The sequence below is a fragment of the Fringilla coelebs genome (assembly GCF_963513975.1).
Source record: "Fringilla coelebs genome assembly, chromosome: 17".
NCBI lineage: Eukaryota > Metazoa > Chordata > Aves > Passeriformes > Fringillidae > Fringilla > Fringilla coelebs.
Window position 1 is genome coordinate 13,166,452 of NC_140043.1, and position 19,509 is coordinate 13,185,960.

Consider the following 19,509-nt stretch of genomic DNA (forward strand, 5'->3'; position numbering starts at 1 on the left):
AGCTCCGGTCATTGACTTTGGTAACGGGAATTGGTGTTGGAGCCCCGGGGCTCAGAACGAGCTGTGTGCAAGTGCGGTGGGAGAGGGGTGAAGATGGGCGCTGAGATGGGACGGTCGTGCTGGCGGTGACCGCCGTTCCTGGCGTTTCCTGAGCTGGGGAATCACCTCGGTGCCTAGTGCCCCGCGGGGGCCGCTAAGGGACGTGTCCCCCCCGCTCCGTGTCCCCTCTCCGTGTCCCCTCTCGGTCTCCGTGTTCCCGCTCCGTGTCCGTGTTCCCTCTCCGTGTCCTCTCCCCGTGTCCGTGTCCCCTCCCCGTGTCCCCTCCCGTGTCCGTGTCCCCTCCCGTGTCCCCCCGGCGCTGCGCGGTCCCACCTGCCCGCGGGGGGAGCGGCGCTGCAGTTCCGGGCGCGGCCGCCAGGGGCGCGGTAGTGCGCGGCGCAGTGCGCGGATACCGGGAGGGGCGGGGGGCGGGCGGCGCCGGTCGCTCCTGCCCGGGAGCCCCGAGCGCCCGTACCTAGAGCGCGGATACCGGAGCGGGGAGCTCCCAGCGCGGCCCACCATGAACAGCATCAAGAGCGTGCCGGCGCGGGTGCTGAGCCGCCGCGGCGGGCACAGCCTGGAGGCGGAGCGGGAGCAGTTCGACAAGAGCCAGGCAAGGACGGCGGGAGGGGGCGGCGGGGCCGCGGGACCGGCCGCGGTTACGGTCCCGGTTTTAGTCCCGGTCCTGCTACCGGCTCGGGGACGGGGCGGGCCGGCCCTTTCCGCGGGGCATCGCCTCGGGGCACGCTGGGCTTCTCTGGCGATGGGATGAGACGGGATGGGGGGCGCGGGTCTCCGCCGGGCTCCGGGGAAGCCCCGGTAGGGCGGCGCGGCCGCCGTCCCTCTGCCCGTCCCCGTGTCCGCCCGTCCGTCCCCGGTGCCGGCGCCGCCGCCGCGCGTTCCCCCGCCCCCACCTGCGCCGCCGCTTCCTCCCGGCGCGGCCGCGGGACGGTCCCGCGTGGGCACCCGCCCGTCCCGCCGCCCCCGCGCCCGTCCCGGCGGCCGCGGCCCCGCCGTGCGCCGCCGCCCCCGCGGGCAGCCGGGCCCCGCGCCGGCCGTGCGCCGCCCCGCACCTCCCGGGCCTTATCGCAGGTAAACACGGCCGGCAGCACACGGGGAAAGTTTTACGGTGCTGGCGGGAACGTGGCCGAGCCCGCGGGCTCCCCGCGCCCCGGGAATGGGCATCTCCGCATCCCTGCCGAGCTCCGGCCCCACTGACACCGGGAAATGTTCCGCAGCGGGGCTGGATTCACCCCTGCCCCGCGGCTCCGGGTCACCCGCGGGTCACCCTGCGTGGATCGAGGTGTTTGGACCCACGGAGGGCGGCAGAGTGGAAACAAAGCCCAAAAGCGTTTGTGCCTATCGTGTCCGGCTTGGCCGGCGTGTCCGTACTCCTGTGGCCCCCACGGGGTGGGCAGTGGTCGGGCACTGGTGGGGCTGGCATGCGGCTGGTGGGAAATGAAGTACTCAGACAGTGTGGGCAGGGGTGTATAGAGGGATGGACAGAGTGTCAGGCTCGATGCTGCCCCAGCAAAAATAACAGTGCCCTCCCGCATGCCTCCTCTGACCCCTCTGCTTTTGCAGGCTGTGCATTCATCGCAGATGTTTTCCCCTTTGCCCCTTTGCTTTGCGGTTCCTTCCTCAGCCCCTGGGCTGGTTTGGTCCCGGAGAGCGCCAGCGAAGGCAGGTGGGAATTTCAGGCCTCGCAGGGTCACGGTGCTGGGTAGGAAACGGAGCTTGCTGGGTTTGGGGAGCAACACGGGAGAACCGGCAATTCCGGTTCCCTCTGGACGCGTCTCCTTCAGTCGTCCCGCTGGGCAGCGCTGATAAACGATCGCGGCCGCAGCGCTGCCCCGTGTGCCGGGGGCTGCCCGTGCCCTCCTGCCCCCGCCCTTCCAGGGCATTTCACTGGCACTTGTGCTCTGGAAATCATCGCAGTCACAGGGATGCTGTGAGCAGAGACATGGACAGGGCAAAGAGGTGGTTGCTCTCTGGCTCGCTGGCTAATGGTCAGAGCTGCCCAGAGCTGACCTTTTGTCCAGCAACTGCTAAAAACTGTCCTAAAGGAGCCTTATTCTGGTGTGGTTTCCTGTGGTGGTGCTTCAGTAGGAGCAGAATTGTTCAGTGTCAGAACGTGGGTATCGATCTGCCTTTTACCTCTAATTATAGCAGCTGCCCAGCCGGCCGCCAGTCGCCTCTGTGTCACGGGGGTGCTGGTGGCACATCCCCTCCTTGTCTCTGTGTCATGGGGGTGCTGGTGGCACGTCCCCACCTCATCTCTGTGTCACGGGGGTGCTGCTGGCACGTCCCCTCCTCATCTCTGTGTCACAGGGGTGCTGCTGGCACGTCCCCTCTGCTGCCTGAGGATTCTGTACCAGAGTCCAGAGCCCCATCACCTTTTCCCCTGTGAGGGCTCAGGTGATGTCTGTGGTTACAGAAGTTGCTGACCCTGCTGTGATCCCAGGTCCTTGAGGGTGACATGAAGGTCACCTGCTTTCCCTGGAAATGCTTTTCCATGTCTTGTGTCAGGGTGATGTAGATGTCTCCCTCAGAGAAGCTGAGCGTGGGAAGTAGGAAATCACCATCCCACAGCAGGCGCTTGCTCGGCAGCCTGGCAGGAGGAAAAACTTGTTCTTTTCTACTGCCAGTTTTTGCTTTTCTTAAACAGAAAGGTTAAAAATCCAATGAGCTCTGGAACCTGCAGGATTGCGTTGTGTGTGACTGCCAAGTGGTGCTTTCCTGGTGTAATTTGGGAAGGAGCAGCGTTAGGAAGGGAACTCAGGAGTTCATAGCTCAGCTGCTCTGACAGCTCTTGTGCTGCCTGGCCAGGGGAGGTTTCCAGCTGCCAGATAATCTCTCCTGCTGTGGCATCATGCTGGGACCCGGCATCCACCTGCTCCAGGGAGCCGTGGGCAGGAGGATCAGCCCTAATTAAAAGCAGCCAGGAATGAAAGGGTGGATGTTAAACTGTGCTCCTTCATTTGGGTGCTTTGATCCCGGCTTTAGTCACCGCCTTGGAACGTGCAGGCTGTGAGCAAAGCACTGGGGCTGCAGCCCTGTGGGATCTCACAGCCCAGGGCCAGGCAGGTTTTGGGGTTGGCTCCTCACCCTGGTGCCTGCCAGTGGTGGGGAGCAGCCCACAGGTTGCATCAAAGTTTTGGCCTGGCTGGTTGCGCACCTGCAGTGGCAGCTGGGACCTGCCCATCTCCGGACGTGCCAGTGGTGTCCCAAGAGGTTGGGTCAAGGGTGAATCTCCCCATTTTGGAGCCATCCTCCACAGCCTGGCTTTGCCAGACAGCCAGCAGGAGCATCCTACAAGCACACGTGTGCCAGGCTGCAGCATTGCCCCGTGCTCTTCCCTGGTGCCACCCTCCCATTTTCCTGGATCTCCTGGCCAGGTTGATGCATGGAGGCAGTGAAAGCACACCTGGGGTGGCAGCCCTGAGGGACTGGCATTGGTTTGGTGCCACTGTTGTTTATTTGGGACCATGCTGGACCCAGTGTTTCGTGGTGGTGCTGTGGGTGGGCTGGGGCTGGTCCTGCATGGGCCCAGTCCTTGTGCTGGACATGAAATGGCACAGTGAAACCTCTGCACTGAATCCCCAAGGATGAAACCAACCTCTCCAGCAGCTCCTGGGCTGAATTTTGGCTGGTCAGGCTACCAGTGAGACTAAGGGCAATAATTGCAATAAAGCTACCACTGCCAGTGGGAATTACAGCTCTGTTTTGGGTCAGACCAGCAGGATCCCAGCTCACTCAGCAGCTGAGGTCCTGTCCCTGGGGATAAGGGACAACATTTCCTTTCCTGGGGGTCTGCATGTGTTACACTTTGACCCTTCTGGCTGTGCCTCCTCCGGGTTCCATGGATGGCTTGGGATGAGTGTGATGGGCTGGGTCAGGCCTGTCTTAGGGCTGGCAGCAGAACTCCCAGTGTGGGAGACGTGTCTGCCCTGCTCCCTCTGTGCAAAACACCTCAGGAAAGATGCAGGAAGGATTTCCAAATCCTTCCTTGCCTGGTCCAGGATAAGCCATCCTTTCTGTCAGTATCCCGTGGGAGGTGCTGGCATCCCTGAGGACCTGTGGCACATATCTGGCCAAGCTGCCATCGAGGGCACAGCCTGTGCCAGCTCCAGGCTTTTGGGTAGCTGTGAAGGCACTTTGGGAGAGGCAGCTGTGCTGCAAGTGCCTGTTCCTGGGCACTCCAGGCTCGTTAACCTTTGGGGATAAGAGGATTACAGCAAGTCACCGGCTTAACTCCACTGCTGCTTTACGGCCCCACATGGCGGGGTAAGCCCGGGACTCTCCTGGTGCACGAAAGGCAAAGCCAGCCCCTCTCCCCAGCAGCTGGGCTCAGCCTTTTGGGACAGCTTCACTCTTTAGGATGATTCAGAGTTTTGCTGCTGTCATGGTCAGTTCCTGGGTAGCTGTTCTGGACTCTTTTCAGGTGGGTTTGGTGCATGGACACCTTTGACATTGTCCCTTTGGTGTCGGGTTCCCCCTGCATAAGTCAGGAGCACTTGATAACTTGGGGTCAGGTTCCTCCTCCTACAGAAACGCACCTCGTTTCAGAGGTGTCTCTGGACAAGCAGCCACGTGGAAGCAGGTGCTTTCTGGGCAGGTAGATAGGGTTTTTATAAGGCTTTAGGGCTGTGGAGCTGCAGGGAGGGACCGAGTTCCTCTTCCGGCACAAGTGCTGCCAGCGGGGTGGCTTCCTGCCTTCCCAGCTGGGACCTTTTTCCTCTGCTGGTGACACAGGCACAGCCCAAGCGCTCCTGTGAGGGGGTGAAGCAGCTCAGTTGAGTCTGAGGAGGAGGAGGAAGATCCTCATCAAACACAGCAACTTGGATTTGCAGCCCATCAACACATGGGGGATGCAACCGACCTCACTCTGGGGTCATCTTTTGGAATAAATTCCTAATTTAAAGTCTGCTGTGATCAAACACATCAAAATATAGATAATCCTCTTCTGATAATCACATTGCTCTGGATTTTTGCTCCATCAAGATGGGCATTGAGGCTGCCACTCCCTCCTTGCTTGGGGGCTGCTTTTCCCCACGTGCTGTTTGCATGCAGCAACATCCTCAGCAGAACCCAAACCACTCCCCCGTGGTTCAAAGGCTCCTTGTGATTACACAAACAACCCTGGAATTTGGCATCTCACTATTGTGCTTTAATGTTCCCTGGGCACGGCGCTGAGTTCAGGCTGCAAAAATGCAAAAATTGGTTTCCTGGGACAGGGACAGCCGGGAGCACCAGCAGCAGTGGTCAGATGCTGCTGGGGATGGGGGCTTTAATGGATGCTTTGTTATGGATAAAAAGGCCTATTCTGATGTGTTACAAATGACTTTGAGGTGACAAATGTGTTCTGAAATTCAGGGTATTCCCCAAGAGCACCAGCACTGCACTTTGGGGTGTTTGGGTGGTCATGGGGGTCTCACCATGTCTGACAGCCACTGTCCCCTCCTCTTGCAGGCCATCAGCATCAGCAAAGCCATAAACACACAGGAAGCACCAGTGAAGGAGAAACATGCCCGCCGTATCCTTTCCCTTGGCTCCCAGGACAGCACAGAGGAGTTTGGGCTCTGGGGGTGTCACCCCCTGAGGCTGAAGAAGATTTGGGAGACAAAAACCCCTGCAGAGCTCGGCTGGGGGCTGGCATCACAAAGGTTCATCCATCAGTGGAAAGGCAAATGAGCAGTGCAATCAAATTGCATTTCTTTGGCAGTAAAATGCAGAGTGCCCCAGTGTGGCCTCAGCAGGGGGAGGTGTGCCCAAAAATGACAATTGGGGGTTTTATTTGGGGGTGCAGCGTTGTGCCGGTGATCCCTGTGCTCATGGGGCACCTGTGTCCCCTTTTCAATGAAAGCTGAACAGTCCCCAGTCCAGCCTGTCCCATGTGTGTGTCCAGTTGGCCTTGACTGCCCTGGAAGGGATCATCCTGGGGACCCACCACGAGAAGGGAGCCTTCACCTTCTGGTCCTACGCCATCGGGCTGCCCCTGCCCAGCAGTGCCATCCTCAGCTGGAAGTTCTGCCACGTCCTGCACAAGGTGCTGCGCGACGGCCACCCCAATGTGAGTGTCCCCTCGGCCACCTCCCTCCTGCTTCTCTCTTGGGGAATTTCTGGTTCTTGCCAACATCCCTCTGCACAGGGAGTGGGATCCCTTCCCTATCCCAGCCACCTTCCCCAGGCACTCTGTGGTCTCACATCTTTGAAACTTCCCCATGCAAATCCCCAGCCTTTGGGTGTTGAGGAAGGCTGGAACTTCTCCCAGAGCTGGAGTGGTGTAAGGGGCTGGATCCCTTCTCTTCCCCAGCATGAGAGCAGACAGCCAACCCCACTGTGCCACATCCTTCGTTTTTGTGTCCCCAGGTTCTCCAGGACTGCCAGAGGTACCGCAGCAACATCCGAGAGACAGGGGACCTGTGGGTGAGTGGGGCAGAGTGCAGGTTTGTGCCTCCCAGGGGGTTGGAGATGGTTACTGAGGAGCACGGTGGGCACAGAGAGGGTGAGGCACTGCCTGAAACAGCCTGCTGTCTCTTTGGGTATTGGTTGTGTGTGTGGTGGAGCCACAGGTCACTGGCTGGTGTGAGATCTGCTGGGTCTGGTTACCTCACTCTGGATTCCCCCTGTCTCCCCTCGTGTCTCTGCAGGGCCATTTGCACGACAGGTACGGGCAGCTGGTGAGCATCTACACACGGCTCCTGCTCACCAAGATCTCCTTCCACGTCAAGGTGAGAGCTCTGCCACCTCCACAGCCCTGGAACGGGGGGATGTGCCTCACCAGCAGCAGCTGATGGCTTTTTCCTTCCTTTTACAAAGCATCCCGAGTTCCCCCCGGGCCTCGAAGTGTCGGATGAGGTGCTGGAAAAGACTGCAGGGACAGATGTGAACAACATGTGAGTGTCCTGGTGGGGCCCAGAGCCCAGGGTGTGGTCACCAGCTCCATGACCCCCAGCTGGCAGTGTCCTGCTGACAAAACCACCCCAGGATGGGGCAGTCACCAGGATTTTGTGAATTGTTTGGATGGTGCCCAATCCCTCCTCTATCCACAGAGCACTGTGGGGTGTAAATGCAGGGAGAAAAAGTCCCAAATTCTTGTCAGTCAGAGCCCTTGCCATCATGAGGACTCTCAGTGAACATGAGCAGCTGGAGCAAAGGTGTCTCTGCTGTCAAGTGATGGAGTTTTGGTTTGTTTTGGCAGCTTCCAGCTGACGGTCGAGCTGTTTGACTACCTGGACTGTGAGCTGAAGCTGTCGGAGTCAGGTGAGGAGGCGGCAGGGGCAGGTCCCTCCCGCTCGCCCCGGGGCTCTTGAGCAATAGTTTCGCTCTTTGGTCGGGAATGGAGTTCCGGGAGGCCGAGGTTGGAGGCTCAGGTCCCTCCTCCTCCTCCTGAGATTTCTGAGGTGGTTTCTCAGCTGGACTCTCCCGTTGAAGCTCTGTAGAGGCAGTTGTAGGAAAATATTTAGAGCATGTGGCTGCTTTGAACCCACCTGAGCAAGGCAGAGTGTTGTTTTCAGTGCAGAGCTGCTCTGAAATACTCTTTTATTTCTTTTTTGTACAACCACATTAATCATATCCATTACACAAATCTCTTCTGTGCCTCTGAAGCAGAGGATGGGGCTGTACTTCTTTTTAAAGACTAATTTCCCCTCATTGAAATGCCTCTGGGGAGGGCTGGAGGCCCCTGCTCATGTCTCTCACCTCCTCAGGAATTTTTAGATGGCTTAGAGAGGTGGCAGATTCTTCCTCTGCCGGGAGTCAGGAGCATGGAGCTGCCCTGGAAAACGGCACAGCCGGAGAGACCGAGCTCCCAACAGCCTCCTGCTTCTCCTCCTGACCCAGTTATACAGAGAATTTATATTCATAAATACTTTAAAGCTGAGCAGGGAAGAAGCCAGGGTGGATATGCTGCCTGGATCCCTGCCAAGGGAAGGGATCTGTTTCCGAGCAGGGGCAGGCGAGGCTGCGGTGCCGCCGGGCTCATCCCCTGCCCTGGCATCCTCTCCCAGATCCTTGCATGATTAAACAGAATGGAGCCAAACTTCTCACTTCCCCCAGCTGTGTCGTGCAGCAGCAGCTTCAGGGCAGCATCCTGGGGTTAAATCCCTCCTTTTTGGGGCTGGGGTATCCACGGCAGAGCCGAGCACCCCTTCCCTGTGCCAGCATGGTCCCTCTGGGTGTTTTTGCTGCTCGGAGCAGCGTTGTTCTGAGCTCAGGAGCAGCCCTGGTGTTTCCCGTGCCCCACATCCGCCGTGGTTAATGATCAAGCGGCGTGGCCGGGCGCGGGCAGCTCTGCAAACACGGCTCCCCTCAGTTTTCAGGCAGCTCAACACCTCCATGGCCGTGTCGCAGATGTCGGCGGTGCAGTGCCGCCTGGCCCCCCTCATCCAGGTCATCCAGGACTGCAGCCACCTCTACCACTACTCGGTCAAGCTGATGTTCAAGCTGCACTCCTGTGAGTCCCGGGGATGTGCTCCGTGCTGGTGTTTTCCCAGGGTGGGCTTCTGAGGCTGGTGTGGATTGAGGCATCCACTGCCGTGTCCCTGTATCCCAGCTGGGCTCTAGGGGCCTGCTCCATCCCACACAGACATTCCAGATAAAGGAATTAGAAGGACTTGTTCTTGATTAATTCAAACCCACGTCCCCTGGCCTGCCAGCTTCCTGCATGGGCACCACAGTGCCAGGAGCCTCGTGTGGGTATTTTGGAGTTCCCACACCCACATCTCCCTGTGCCACATCCCTGATCCCTGTGCCAGGGGATGGGAACACCTCACTCCCATCCTGACCCCTCACATCCCACTCCCTCCTGGCTTTTACCCTGCTGGCTTTTGCAGAGGAGGGGTCTGGGTGCATGTGAACACATGTGCAGCCCCAGATCAGTCACAGCTGTCCCTCCTCACCCAGGTCTGCCAGCTGACACCCTGCAGGGCCACCGGGACCGCTTCCACGAGCAGTTCCGCAGGTAACCGGGACCCAGGTGGGGCACTGGGGTCCCTTCTCTCCTTCCAAGCCCCCTCTCATTTCCCCTTTGTCTTTCCCTCCTCTCCAGCCTTAAAAACTTCTTTAAGAAGGCATCTGACATGCTGTATTTCAAGCGGCTCATCCAGATCCCGCGGCTGCCAGAGGTGGGGCAGGATTTGGTGTGGTGCTCTGGAGAGCTTGTGGGTGCCCCCCTGGATGGGTTTGGGGTGTGGGGACAGTGCCTCTGGCCCTGTCAGCAGCACAGGGCTGGCTCCCTCCCTTCCCTTGGCACTCTGCCTGCTGCAGTTCCTGAACCCCCTGCAAGGCTGCAACAACTCCTTGTCCCTGCAGAGCCCCCCAAACTTCCTGCGGGCGTCCGCGCTGGCCGAGCACGTGAAGCCGGTCGTCGTCATCCCCGAGGAGGCCCCCGAGGATGAGGAGCCTGAGAACCTCATTGAGATCAGCACAACTTCCACCACGGAGCCACAGGTGGGGGCCTGGGGCTGGGATGGGGGCAGGCTGCTGTGTCCTGGCTCAGTTCAGCACCCTCTGTCCTTCCCAGATCACCTCGGATCTGTTTGAGCAAACCTTCGGGCCGCCCAACGGCGTTTGGGATGACAGGTATGGGGGGGCCAGCGGGGGAGAGGGGCTGCTGCCACGTGGGACCAACCTGCCCCTGTCCACAGGGATGCACAGATTGAGAGCCTGAAGAAGGAGGTGGAAACGCTCCGTGCAGAGATGGAGAAGATTAAACTGGAGGTAAAGCCTGGCTGGGGAGCAGCTGGGGCAGGCTTTGGTGCTGTGCTGTGGAAACCCTGAAGGGATGCAGCAGGGGTGGGGTCCTGGCATCCAGGGTTGTATTTTGGGACCTCTCCCTGTGCCAGGATGTGATTTCTGATGGGGTGGGGGCATGTGAGACCTGTCCCTTGCTGTCCTGATGTTACCAACAGGGACAGAGCGACTGCAGGGGTAAAGGGCAGAGCTTTCCTGTGCATCCCATGCCTGCCTTCCCCAAATTCCAGAGGGGCACCTGGCTGGGGGTGTTGGGGAGGGCAGAGCTGTGCCCCAGTGCCCGATGCCTCCTGCAGGCACAACGCTACATCACCCAGCTGAAGGCCCAGGTGAACAGCCTGGAGGGAGAGGTGGAGGAGCAGCGCAAGCAGAAGCAGAAGGCGCTGGTGGACAACGAGCAGCTGCGGGACGAGCTGGAGAGGCTGCAGAGGGCCAAGCAGGACAGTGACAGGTCACAGCGACTCTGCGCCGAGGCCGAGAGTAGGTGCCCTGGGGTGCCTGGGCCTGTGGGCTGCCCCTGCTGTGGTCACTGAGGGTCTCTCACCCCTGCAGAGAAAGCCAACGCCACCGAGATCCGCTACACGAAGCTGAAGGAGAAGCACAGCGAGCTCATCAACACCCACGCTGAGCTCCTGAGAAAGGTAAGGCTGCTGCTGCCTCTGCAGGCAGGGACTGGCACTGAAGGCAGTGTCCCCGAATTAAATCCCTCCCTTTTGGGGCTGGGGTGTCCAGGGCAGAGCTGAGCACCTTTTCCCTCTTTCATCATGGTGCCTTTGGGTGTTTTTGTTGTTGTTTTTTGAGGTGTTTTGCTGTTGTTTGGTCTGTTTCTGCTGGTTTCTGTGGCCAGTGTAGCTGGTGGGATATCACTTGTACCAGCAGTCATGGCGTGCTTGGTTCCAGTTCTGGAAAGGGGCTCTCAAGGGATGTGCTGGTGTTGGGGGTCCTGTGTCTCAGCTGTGCCACTCACATATGTAATTGTTTGCTTTGGGTGTTTTGGTCTTGCTTTTTTCCCTTGGTCCCTCTGCCACCACTGGTGTGACTTGTGCCTGCCCAGTCCCCCTGTATTGGGGCCATCACCCTCTGAGCACCAAGCAGGGGGCACCCCTTGAATCCATGTCCACTGGCACTTTGGATGCTGTGAGAAAGGCATCTTGGATTTATTCTCTGAGCTAGAATTTGGTTGGAATGAGTGTGGGACAGTGAGGTGAGCCCCGTGTCCCCCCACAGAACGCTGACACTGCCAAGCAGCTGACGGTGACACAGCAGAGCCAGGAGGAGGTGGCACGTGTCAAGGAGCAGCTGGCATTTCAGGTGGAGCAGGTCAAGCGAGAGGCTGAGATGAAGGTGAGCTCTGGATCAGCACTGAGCCCTCCCCAGCCTGGGAAATGCAGTTTGGGAGTGAGGGAACGTTGTGGTTGTTGCTGTTGGACCCTGATTCCAGGAGGAGCTGCCCTGGCTCCTCAGGAAGGTGTTAATATATGACTCATTCCTTCTTGTCCAAATCTGCCTTTTTTACCCCCAAGAAAATGCCACAATGCAGGTTGTTGGGTTTGAGTGCTTTCATTCTCTGTGGCTCAAGGTGAGGGCTGCTCCCAAAATTCTGGCATGGGAAAAGGAGCCCTTCCAGGAGACACCCCCTGCCCAAGACCCCAAAACCCCCTCCCTGCAAGGCATGGCTGGGTTCATTCCCTGCATCCTGGCTGGTGCTGGTGCCAAGTGGGGCAGGGGCTGAGCCTGGGCATGGTGTGTGGGCACAGCTGGAGGACCAGAGCGTGCAGATGGAGCAGCTGAGGCAGGAGCTGGACGCCCGTCGGGACGAGCTGGAGCAGGCGCAGCGCTCGCTCAGCCACGCCAAGCAGGTAAGGGCAGCCCAGGTGCCCATCAAACCCTGTCACAGGGGGCTGGACCTGCCACCCCTGCTGAGCCTGAGCTTCAGCAGCAGCCCAAGGAGCTGTCACGGGGCTGAGCGTGGGCCCAGCCCATCAGTGTCACGAGCTGGGCATGTCCTGAGCTCCCCCTGGTTCTGTTGGGCTGCCAGCAGTGACAGGGCAGTGACAGGGCAGTGACAGGGTGTCCTGGCCCCCCATGGCAGGCAGGTGTGGAGCTCAGTGCCCAGCTGGATGCTCTGCACGCTGAGAAGGAGGTGCTGAGGCGGTCGGTGAGCGAGAAGGAGTGTGAGCTGCTGTCCACACGGGGCCTCGTGCAGGAGAAGGAGCTGCAGCTGAGCCAGGAGGCAGACAAGGCAACCAGGGAGATCCGAGAGCTCCAGGGCAGGCTCCTGGAGAAGGTACAGAGCTGTGTGAAGGGCCCACTGCCTCTCTACTCACTGGGGTGAGATGTTTGGGGGTGCCAGCTAATGCAGGCAGTGAGATATCACCTGCAGCAGCGGTCAGGGGATGGTTGGGTCTGATCCTGGAAAGGGGATCTCAAGGGATATGCTGCTGATGGGGGTGCTCTGCCACTCACCCGTTCCTCCTGTTTCACAGAGCAACCAGGAGCAGAGCCTGCAGCAGAAGCTGCTGGATGAGCAGTTTGGAATCCTGCAGGAGACAGTGAGAGAAGCCCAGGCCATCCTCAGTGATGCCATGGCCAAGCTGGATGACCCCCTGCACCTCCGCTGCACCAGCTCCCCAGGTATGTCCTGCTCATGCAGGGGACTGAAACACACTGTGCCTTCTCCCTCCTGGACAGATAATGTTGCATCTCAGTTCTCCCATGGCTTTTTTTCCATCATGCCTGAGGGGTTGGGGTCAGACTTCCAGGACGAATTTCCAGCTCTCATGTTCAGCGCTATTTCACTCAGATTTTAGTGCTGTTACCCAGCCAGGGATAGACACCACTCAGTGGTGCCCTGTGGGGTCAGCCCTGGTGCAGACACCCACCAGGCTGTGCTAAGGAAATGAAATGGAATCCCTGCAGATTACCTGCTGAGCCGGGCGCAGGCGGCGCTGGAGTCCACGGATGCCCTGGAGAAGGGGCACGCGCAGTACGTGGCCTCCATGGCAGGTACCTGGGGCTGGGGACTGGCATTGCTCCCGGCTTGCTCGTGTTCCCATGCAGCCAGCAGCCCCCAGCAGCTCTGGGGCCATGGGCAAGCAGCAATGCCCTGGTGACAGAGGGACACGGGTGGCACTGGGGGGTTCCCGTGTGCTCCTTCACACTGGAGGGGTCAATCCCAACATCTCTGAGTTTACACTGATCCTTGAGTGCCTTCAAGGATGAGCTGCAGCCCCCAGCACCTGGCAGGGGCTGGCAGCTCCTGAGCCTGTGCTGTCTGTGGCAGATGCTGCGGGGCTGGTGGGGGCTCTGGCCCTCTTTGCACACCTGACAGGCGACACCATCGCCAACGGCAGCGCCACGGCCCACCTGGCCCCCACGGACCACGCTGACCGTGAGTGCAGGGAGGCAGGGGGTGTTGGGGGGATTATTTTTCATGGGCCTTTTATTTAGGGAGGCCATGCCAAAGCCTCCTCTGGCAAGGGCAGATTTTCCTAAACACAGCACATTCCCCATGCTCCCCCTCCCGATATTCCCTGCCCTCTAGTGCCCCTCCCTGGGCCTGGAAATTTCATTTGTAATCTCCTGGAAGACATTTGCAGGGTGCTGCTGGTGCTCAGCTGTGGATGAGGGGAGGAGGAAGATGAGGGTGGGCAGGGCTGGGATGAAGGGAGCCCTTTCCCAGGCTGTGCTCTCGGCAGGGCTGACGGAGACGTGCCGGGAGTGCGGGCAGCGCAGCCTGGAGTACCTGGAGCAGCTGAAGGACAGGCAGAGGCTGGGCAGTGCCCAGCTGGGGCACGTGCAGGGGGCACTGCGAGGGGTCCTGCAGCTGGCCCAGGTAGGAGATGGAGCCCAGCACAGCCACCTTCCCACTCAGGCTGGCAGGGTGGGTCCCAGGGAACACTTTGGGTGTGGGGTTTGTCCCCCCCATGCCCACAAGTTCTGGTGCTTTCCTTGAGCCATCTCAGTTTCCAAGCACTGAGACGCTTCCTGGTGGTGCACAGAGCTGGTCAGCCTCTGATCAGCTGAAGTCTTTCAGCCCAGTAAACCCTGTGGAAGGAAACTTCCCATCTTGCAGATATTTCTCCTGGTGAAGCCCCATTATATTTTTACACCACTTTCAGCTCTCCCAGGCCCTCTGGAGCAGAAACTGCTCCTATGATGGAATTTTGTCCCCTTGATTTGGGGCATTTCTTACCTCTGAGGTCCCCATGGCATGTTTGCTGCAAGCTGGTGGCACATGTACCTTCACTGCAGGCTGCAGAATGCAGCTCCTGCAGCTTTAATTATTTGGTGGGGGCGGGAAGGAATTGGATATCTTGGTTTGTAGTTATTCCCTTCTGTTTCTCTGCTTAAAACCTCCTCATGCCTGCTGCCTCCTCTGGCAGGAGCTGAGACCCAAGAGCCTGGACATCAAGCAGGAGGAGCTGGGGGACATGGTTGAGAAGGAGATGGCCTCCACCTCAGAGGCCATTGAGGATGCTGTCAGGAGGATAGAGGTGAGACAGAGCTGCAGGATGGGCCATTCTGGGGCCTTGGGGAGGCAGAGTGTCCTTCACTCCTCCAACATCCTCACCCCAACACAGCATCCAACCCTTCCTCTTGTGTTTCCCAACAGGAGATGATGAGCCAGGCCAGGAACGAGAGCTCTGGGGTTAAGCTGGAAGTGAATGAGCGGTGAGTTTTGACACGTGACAGGTCTGTGCCCTGCTGGGGTGTGCTCTGCTCCAAAACAGGCTGGCTGGCCTTGAAAAAAGCCCCATTTTCTGAGGCCAAAGCTTCCCTGGATGCTGAACACTTTTTCCTTGCTTCCTTTCAGAATTCTGAACTCCTGCACGGATCTAATGAAGGTCAGTGCTGCAGAAACCATCTGAGGGGCACAAAACTGTCACCTCCCACCAGCAGCAGCATCAATCCTCCTCTGTGAGACCCCCATCAAACCCCAAAACCTGTTTTCCTTCATTCCAGGCTATCAGACTTCTCGTAACAACATCTACAAACCTGCAGAAGGAGATAGTGGAAAGTGGCCGGGTAAGTCCTCCCTTACACTCATCTCTTTGTGCTGATGAAGTACAGGAGGATTTCCCCCAAATTGCAGAAACACTCTGGATTTTGTGGTTTCCCATGTTAGCAGCACTCTGGCAGTCCCAGTTGCTGGATATGGGCTGCTCAGCCCTGTGCTCTCTTGCACAAATCGCTGCCACCCTTGCAAAGCCTTGTCCATTAAAGATCATGGCTCAAATTTGTGTGTTTTAAACCAACCCCAGCTCAGATTTGTTGGCTTGGGACTCTGATGATGTTTTTTTGATAATTATTTAAGCAGGTCAGTAAGAGCAGCATGAAGAGCACAGGAATGCTGTCGCTCCCTTGATTTATGACTATATATGAATTTACACATTATTACACTTTATATGGGTATTTAATACAGATTTATATGTTGCTGCATATTCGACAGAAGTTAATCCAGGCCATAATATTCTCATAACAACAGGGGGCAGCAACTACTCAGGAGTTTTATGCCAAGAACTCGCGCTGGACTGAAGGGCTGATCTCTGCCTCCAAGGCCGTGGGCTGGGGAGCCACACAGCTCGTGTAGGTACCCCCAGGCAGGGCTGGCTCGTGCTTCCCTCTCACCCCATCCTCCAAAATTCCAAAATTCCCACTGCTGAATTGCTGATTCCTTGTGGAGCCTCACTGCTGGCTCCTTGTGGAGATCTCTGTTTTTCTGGACCCTCAGTTTGGTTCATTGCTAATTCCTCATGGAGCATGGTGGCCTGGGCTGGACCACACGGTCACCCAGCTAGGGATGGCAGTTCCTCCCTGTCTGCAAAATGGGAAAGCAAATCCCCCCTGTCCCAATTCCTGCTCAGATGGTTGTGGATGGGTGGTTGGACATTGCCCAGTGCCAGTGCAGGAAATGTGGTGGTGGTGGGAGGGGTCTCTCGGGCAAAGCTTTAAAAATCTCATCCATTATGAAAACAAAATCCTTCCTAGGTCCAAATCACCTGGATCGTGGCTTTGAATAATTGCTTTGTGTATGAGCTTTAATAACAGCTGGACTCAGAGATCTTAAGAGATCTTTTCCAACTGTAACAATTCCACGATTCTGTAATTACAAAGCTGCTGGATCCAGCTGCTGATTTCTGAGGGTATTAGCAGGAGATTAATATCTGCCCTTGCTCTGTTGTGTCTGTGACACAATCTCCCTTTGACCCCCACTGCAGGGAGTCTGCAGACAGGGTTGTCCTGCACACAGGGAAGTACGAGGAGCTGATCGTCTGCTCCCACGAGATCGCTGCCAGCACGGCCCAGCTGGTGGCTGCCTCCAAGGTGGGTGTCTGTCCCAGCAGGATCCTCTGGGTGTCTCCTGCTCCTGTCCCACGGTCTTCCCCTCCTCTCTGCCAATCCTGCAGTCTCCCAGAGCAGGGAGAAGGGAAGCTCTTGCTGTTTTCCAGTCTGTGATTTGAATCCCTGTGTGAATATTCCCACACCCGAGGCTTGCCTTGGAAACAAAGATGTGTAAAACCTCCCGTCTTCCTCCTGTCAAGCTGGTTATGTAAAGAGAATGTTAATAACTAACAAGAAATCCAGAGAAGCAGCTGCTGGAGTTGAGGATGGTGGACTTTGGTCCTTGCCACCTTTCCTGTTGGTGTGGGTGGAAGTGAGGGGTGGAGTTTTCAGTGATGCAGGTGTGGGGGGGAGGGAGATCCATGGGGATTTTTACACCAGACGGATTTAAAATTAAGAGCACAGTTTAAAAACCAGAGCTGTGTCTTCACTGATTGCTTGGCTCAGGTGGGAGCAGAGCTGGTTTGGTGTCCTGGGGCTGAAGGGCTTTGCAGGGATCACCTTGTCTGGCCATGATGGGATCACTGAGGATAAACCTCCCCATCTGTCCCTCCATCCATTCTTCCCACTCCCTGGTTTTCATGCCCAAACGCTCTTTGCCTCTGCCTGGGGCTCCCTGGAGCTCCTTGGGGGGTTTGTGGTGGGCACCCACAGCCATTCCTGTGCTCCTTGCAGGTGAAGGCTGAGAAGAGCAGCAGGAACCTGGCCAGGCTCCAGGAGTGCTCACGCAATGTCAACGAGATGGCAGCAAACGTGGTGGCTTCCACCAAGTCGGGGCAAGAGCAGATAGAGGAGAAAGGTGAGCTTTCCTACAAGGAAAAGGTAGAAAACCCCACCCCAAATCCCTTTCTGGCCTGGGGAGCACCCCGAGGTGTTCGTCCAGCTCTGCTTTGGCACGTGAGGGCTGCACTCAGCGGGGCCCCGCTGTCCCCCACAGACACCATGGACTTCTCGGGCATGTCCCTCATCAAGCTGAAGAAGGAGGAGATGGAAACGCAGGTAGGGCCCCGCGGCGGGTCCAGCGCGGCCGCGGGCGGGCCCGGCTCTGCAGTGGGGGTCCCTGTGCCCCCGGCACGGCCCCCAGGACGGTTCTTGGGCACAGGTGAAGGTGCTGGAGCTGGAGAAGCGGCTGGAGGGCGAGCGGGTGCGGCTGGGCGAGCTGAGGAAGCAGCACTACGTCCTGGCCGGGGGCTGCGAGGACGCGCCGGAGGACGGCGAGGCCCGGCCGGCGCCGGCGCCGCGGCGAGGGATCCTGAAGAAGCCCCCCATTGCCCAGAAACCCGGCCTGGGCGAGGTGGGGCCCGGCTGGGGGGCGCGGGCCGGGCTCGGGGGGCGCTCCCGGCCCCGGCCCTGACCGCCTCGGCCGCTGTGCCCCTCTCGTTGCAGCCGTAGCAGCCCCCGGCCACACTCCGCGGTGCCTTGCGCTGCTGTGCCTTCACGCCCGGCCCGGAAACAACCCCACACTGGATGGCTGCTCGAGGAACGGATTCTGGTTTTTGTTTTCCTTTTTTCTGAACTCCAGAGCGGCGGGGCTCCTGCGCTCCCCGGGCACCGCTGAGTGCTCTCTTCCTCCTTTTCCTCCTTCTCCTTTTCTTCCTCCTCCTCCTCTTCCTTCTCTTCCTCTTTCTCTTTTTCTCCTCCTCCTCCTGCCAACTGGCTCTCCCTGTTTAATTTAATTTGGGGTTTGTTTGGGTTAATTTTTTTTTTTTTTTAAGGACTTTATCAGCACTAGAAGTTTTCAGTAAATGTAGCTCTACTGTACTGCTCAGACGCTTTCCAAGAACTGTGAACTGGTTTTACAGTAGGAAACTGGTGGGCTTTTCTTGCAACCATTTTTTTAAATTCCCCTTTTTCCAGCCTGAGGAATATTTGACTTCATTTTGGGATCAGCCCTCAGCAGGAAGGGAAATGTTTGCCTTCCCCAGCACATGGAGCAGGGCTTTTGTTAGGGAAAAGCAGTTACTGACACACACTGGCAATAAGGATACAAACGTTTTTATTTTTTTTTCCTTTTCTATTTTTTATTACTACAGCAATGTCAAGGGATCAGTTGCATTATGTTTTATATTTAAGATAATTAGCAGAATTAAATCTAACTGGCGTGCGGGAGCCAGGGACTAGAGGAGTCTGCAGCAATAAGGAATTGCTGATGTGGAGAGATGCGGGGGCAGAATCAAAACCCTGTCAGCTGTGTCTTCCCTTGGAGCAACTACCAGGATGTAGATTATTAAAGGAGCAATATTTAAAATACTTTTGTGTTGCTTTGTTGTTGGGGAGGGGCTGATGACAGGGCCAGGGCCATGACAGGATTGGTTGCAGGAAACTGGGCGTGAGCTGTGGGGAAGAGACAGGCAGGAAATTAGCTTAATGTGCATAAATATATCTGTATATACACATAAATATATATAGAGAGAGTCTTCTCTATGTATGTGTAGCCATATGTATCTATGGTTCTGCATTTGCCTATATATATCTATATATAGGCATATATATATGGTTGCATTTTTGCATATATATATATATATATATATATATATATGGATGCATTTTTGCATATTTTATGTACCTATACTATTAAGCGCTATATATAAAATGTAATATATAAGAGATAATTATATTTTATATATATAAATATATTATTATAGATAGATGATAGGTAATCTAGGTGATTTGTAATATATATTTATTATTACATATTATATATACATGTTGCATATATATTATATATCTATTAGATAAAATATAGGTGTGTATGTGTATATATGTATATATATGTAAATAATAGGCAGCTATATATGATACATAATATCATATAGGTGATAAGAGTGAAGCATTTAGAGCTCAGCATGACAAGGTCACCACAGCTGCCTTGTGTTTAGGACCCTTGTGAGGGTCCTTGTCATGTTCAGTCAACATTTACATCCCATCCCTCGTTAACCCTCAGGCCCAATTACAATCAAACTTCATAAAAGCCACAGTGAAACCCAGGGCTTTTCATCTCTGTGACTGCCAAGAGGCTGTAAAGCAGTTAGCAAGAAATACAAGTGGCTGTATCTCAGGTAAACACATTTCTAAGGTATTCCATTATTTATTTTAGTCACCAAACAGTCTCGTGATGGCCGCAGCTTTCTGAGGTTGCACATGCCCAGCCTGCCTGGCAGGTTTGTGGGGTTGTGGGCAGTGGCCCCAGTGCCAGGGCTCCTTGTGAGGCCGAAGTGCAGTGCCCAGGAGGGCTCTGGTGCTCCCCTGGAGTGCTGCTGAGGGAGCAGCTGCTCTGCGATCCTGCAGGTGCTGCTGAGGTCAGCCCAGCCCCGAGGTTTGTTCCCTGCTCTGCCCTGGGAGAGGCTTACACAGCCCTGGGTGGCTGCT

General features: G+C 56.9%; 1 protein-coding gene across 2 annotated transcripts; it reads left to right on the forward strand.

The window, feature by feature from the left end:
• The first annotated feature begins 466 nt into the window (after positions 1-466).
• Positions 467-18,524, forward strand: HIP1R (huntingtin interacting protein 1 related). Of its 2 annotated transcripts, XM_084217198.1 has the most exons (32): positions 467-652; positions 5,512-5,575; positions 5,970-6,112; positions 6,412-6,468; positions 6,693-6,773; positions 6,862-6,938; positions 7,244-7,305; positions 8,357-8,497; positions 8,947-9,004; positions 9,092-9,167; positions 9,355-9,492; positions 9,566-9,624; positions 9,690-9,762; positions 10,092-10,275; positions 10,348-10,436; positions 11,023-11,139; positions 11,553-11,654; positions 11,888-12,082; positions 12,282-12,429; positions 12,715-12,801; positions 13,079-13,186; positions 13,494-13,630; positions 14,181-14,291; positions 14,411-14,469; positions 14,612-14,642; positions 14,761-14,823; positions 15,284-15,384; positions 16,017-16,122; positions 16,816-16,939; positions 17,078-17,139; positions 17,243-17,434; positions 17,527-18,524. In XM_084217198.1, the coding sequence occupies exons 1-32, from the start codon at positions 560-562 to the stop codon at positions 17,530-17,532; spliced, it is 3,144 nt and encodes a 1,047-aa protein (XP_084073324.1). In that variant the 5' UTR covers positions 467-559; the 3' UTR covers positions 17,533-18,524. The 2 variants fall into 2 exon arrangements, with proteins under 2 accessions (XP_084073324.1, XP_084073325.1); XM_084217199.1 differs by lacking the exons at positions 467-652; positions 5,512-5,575; positions 5,970-6,112; positions 6,412-6,468; positions 6,693-6,773 and having other exon boundaries at positions 6,906-6,938; positions 8,364-8,497.
• The last annotated feature ends 985 nt before the right edge of the window (positions 18,525-19,509 follow it).

Coding starts and splice junctions, on each gene's coding strand:
- HIP1R (XM_084217198.1), top strand. CDS start 560: ATGAACAGCATCAAGAGCGTGCCGGCGCGGGTGCTGAGCCGCCGCGGC. Junction 5,576..5,969: donor GAAGGAGAAACATGCCCGCC/GTATCCTTTCCC, acceptor CTGCCCTGGAAG/GGATCATCCTGGGGACCCAC. Junction 9,493..9,565: donor CTTCCACCACGGAGCCACAG/GTGGGGGCCTGG, acceptor TGTCCTTCCCAG/ATCACCTCGGATCTGTTTGA.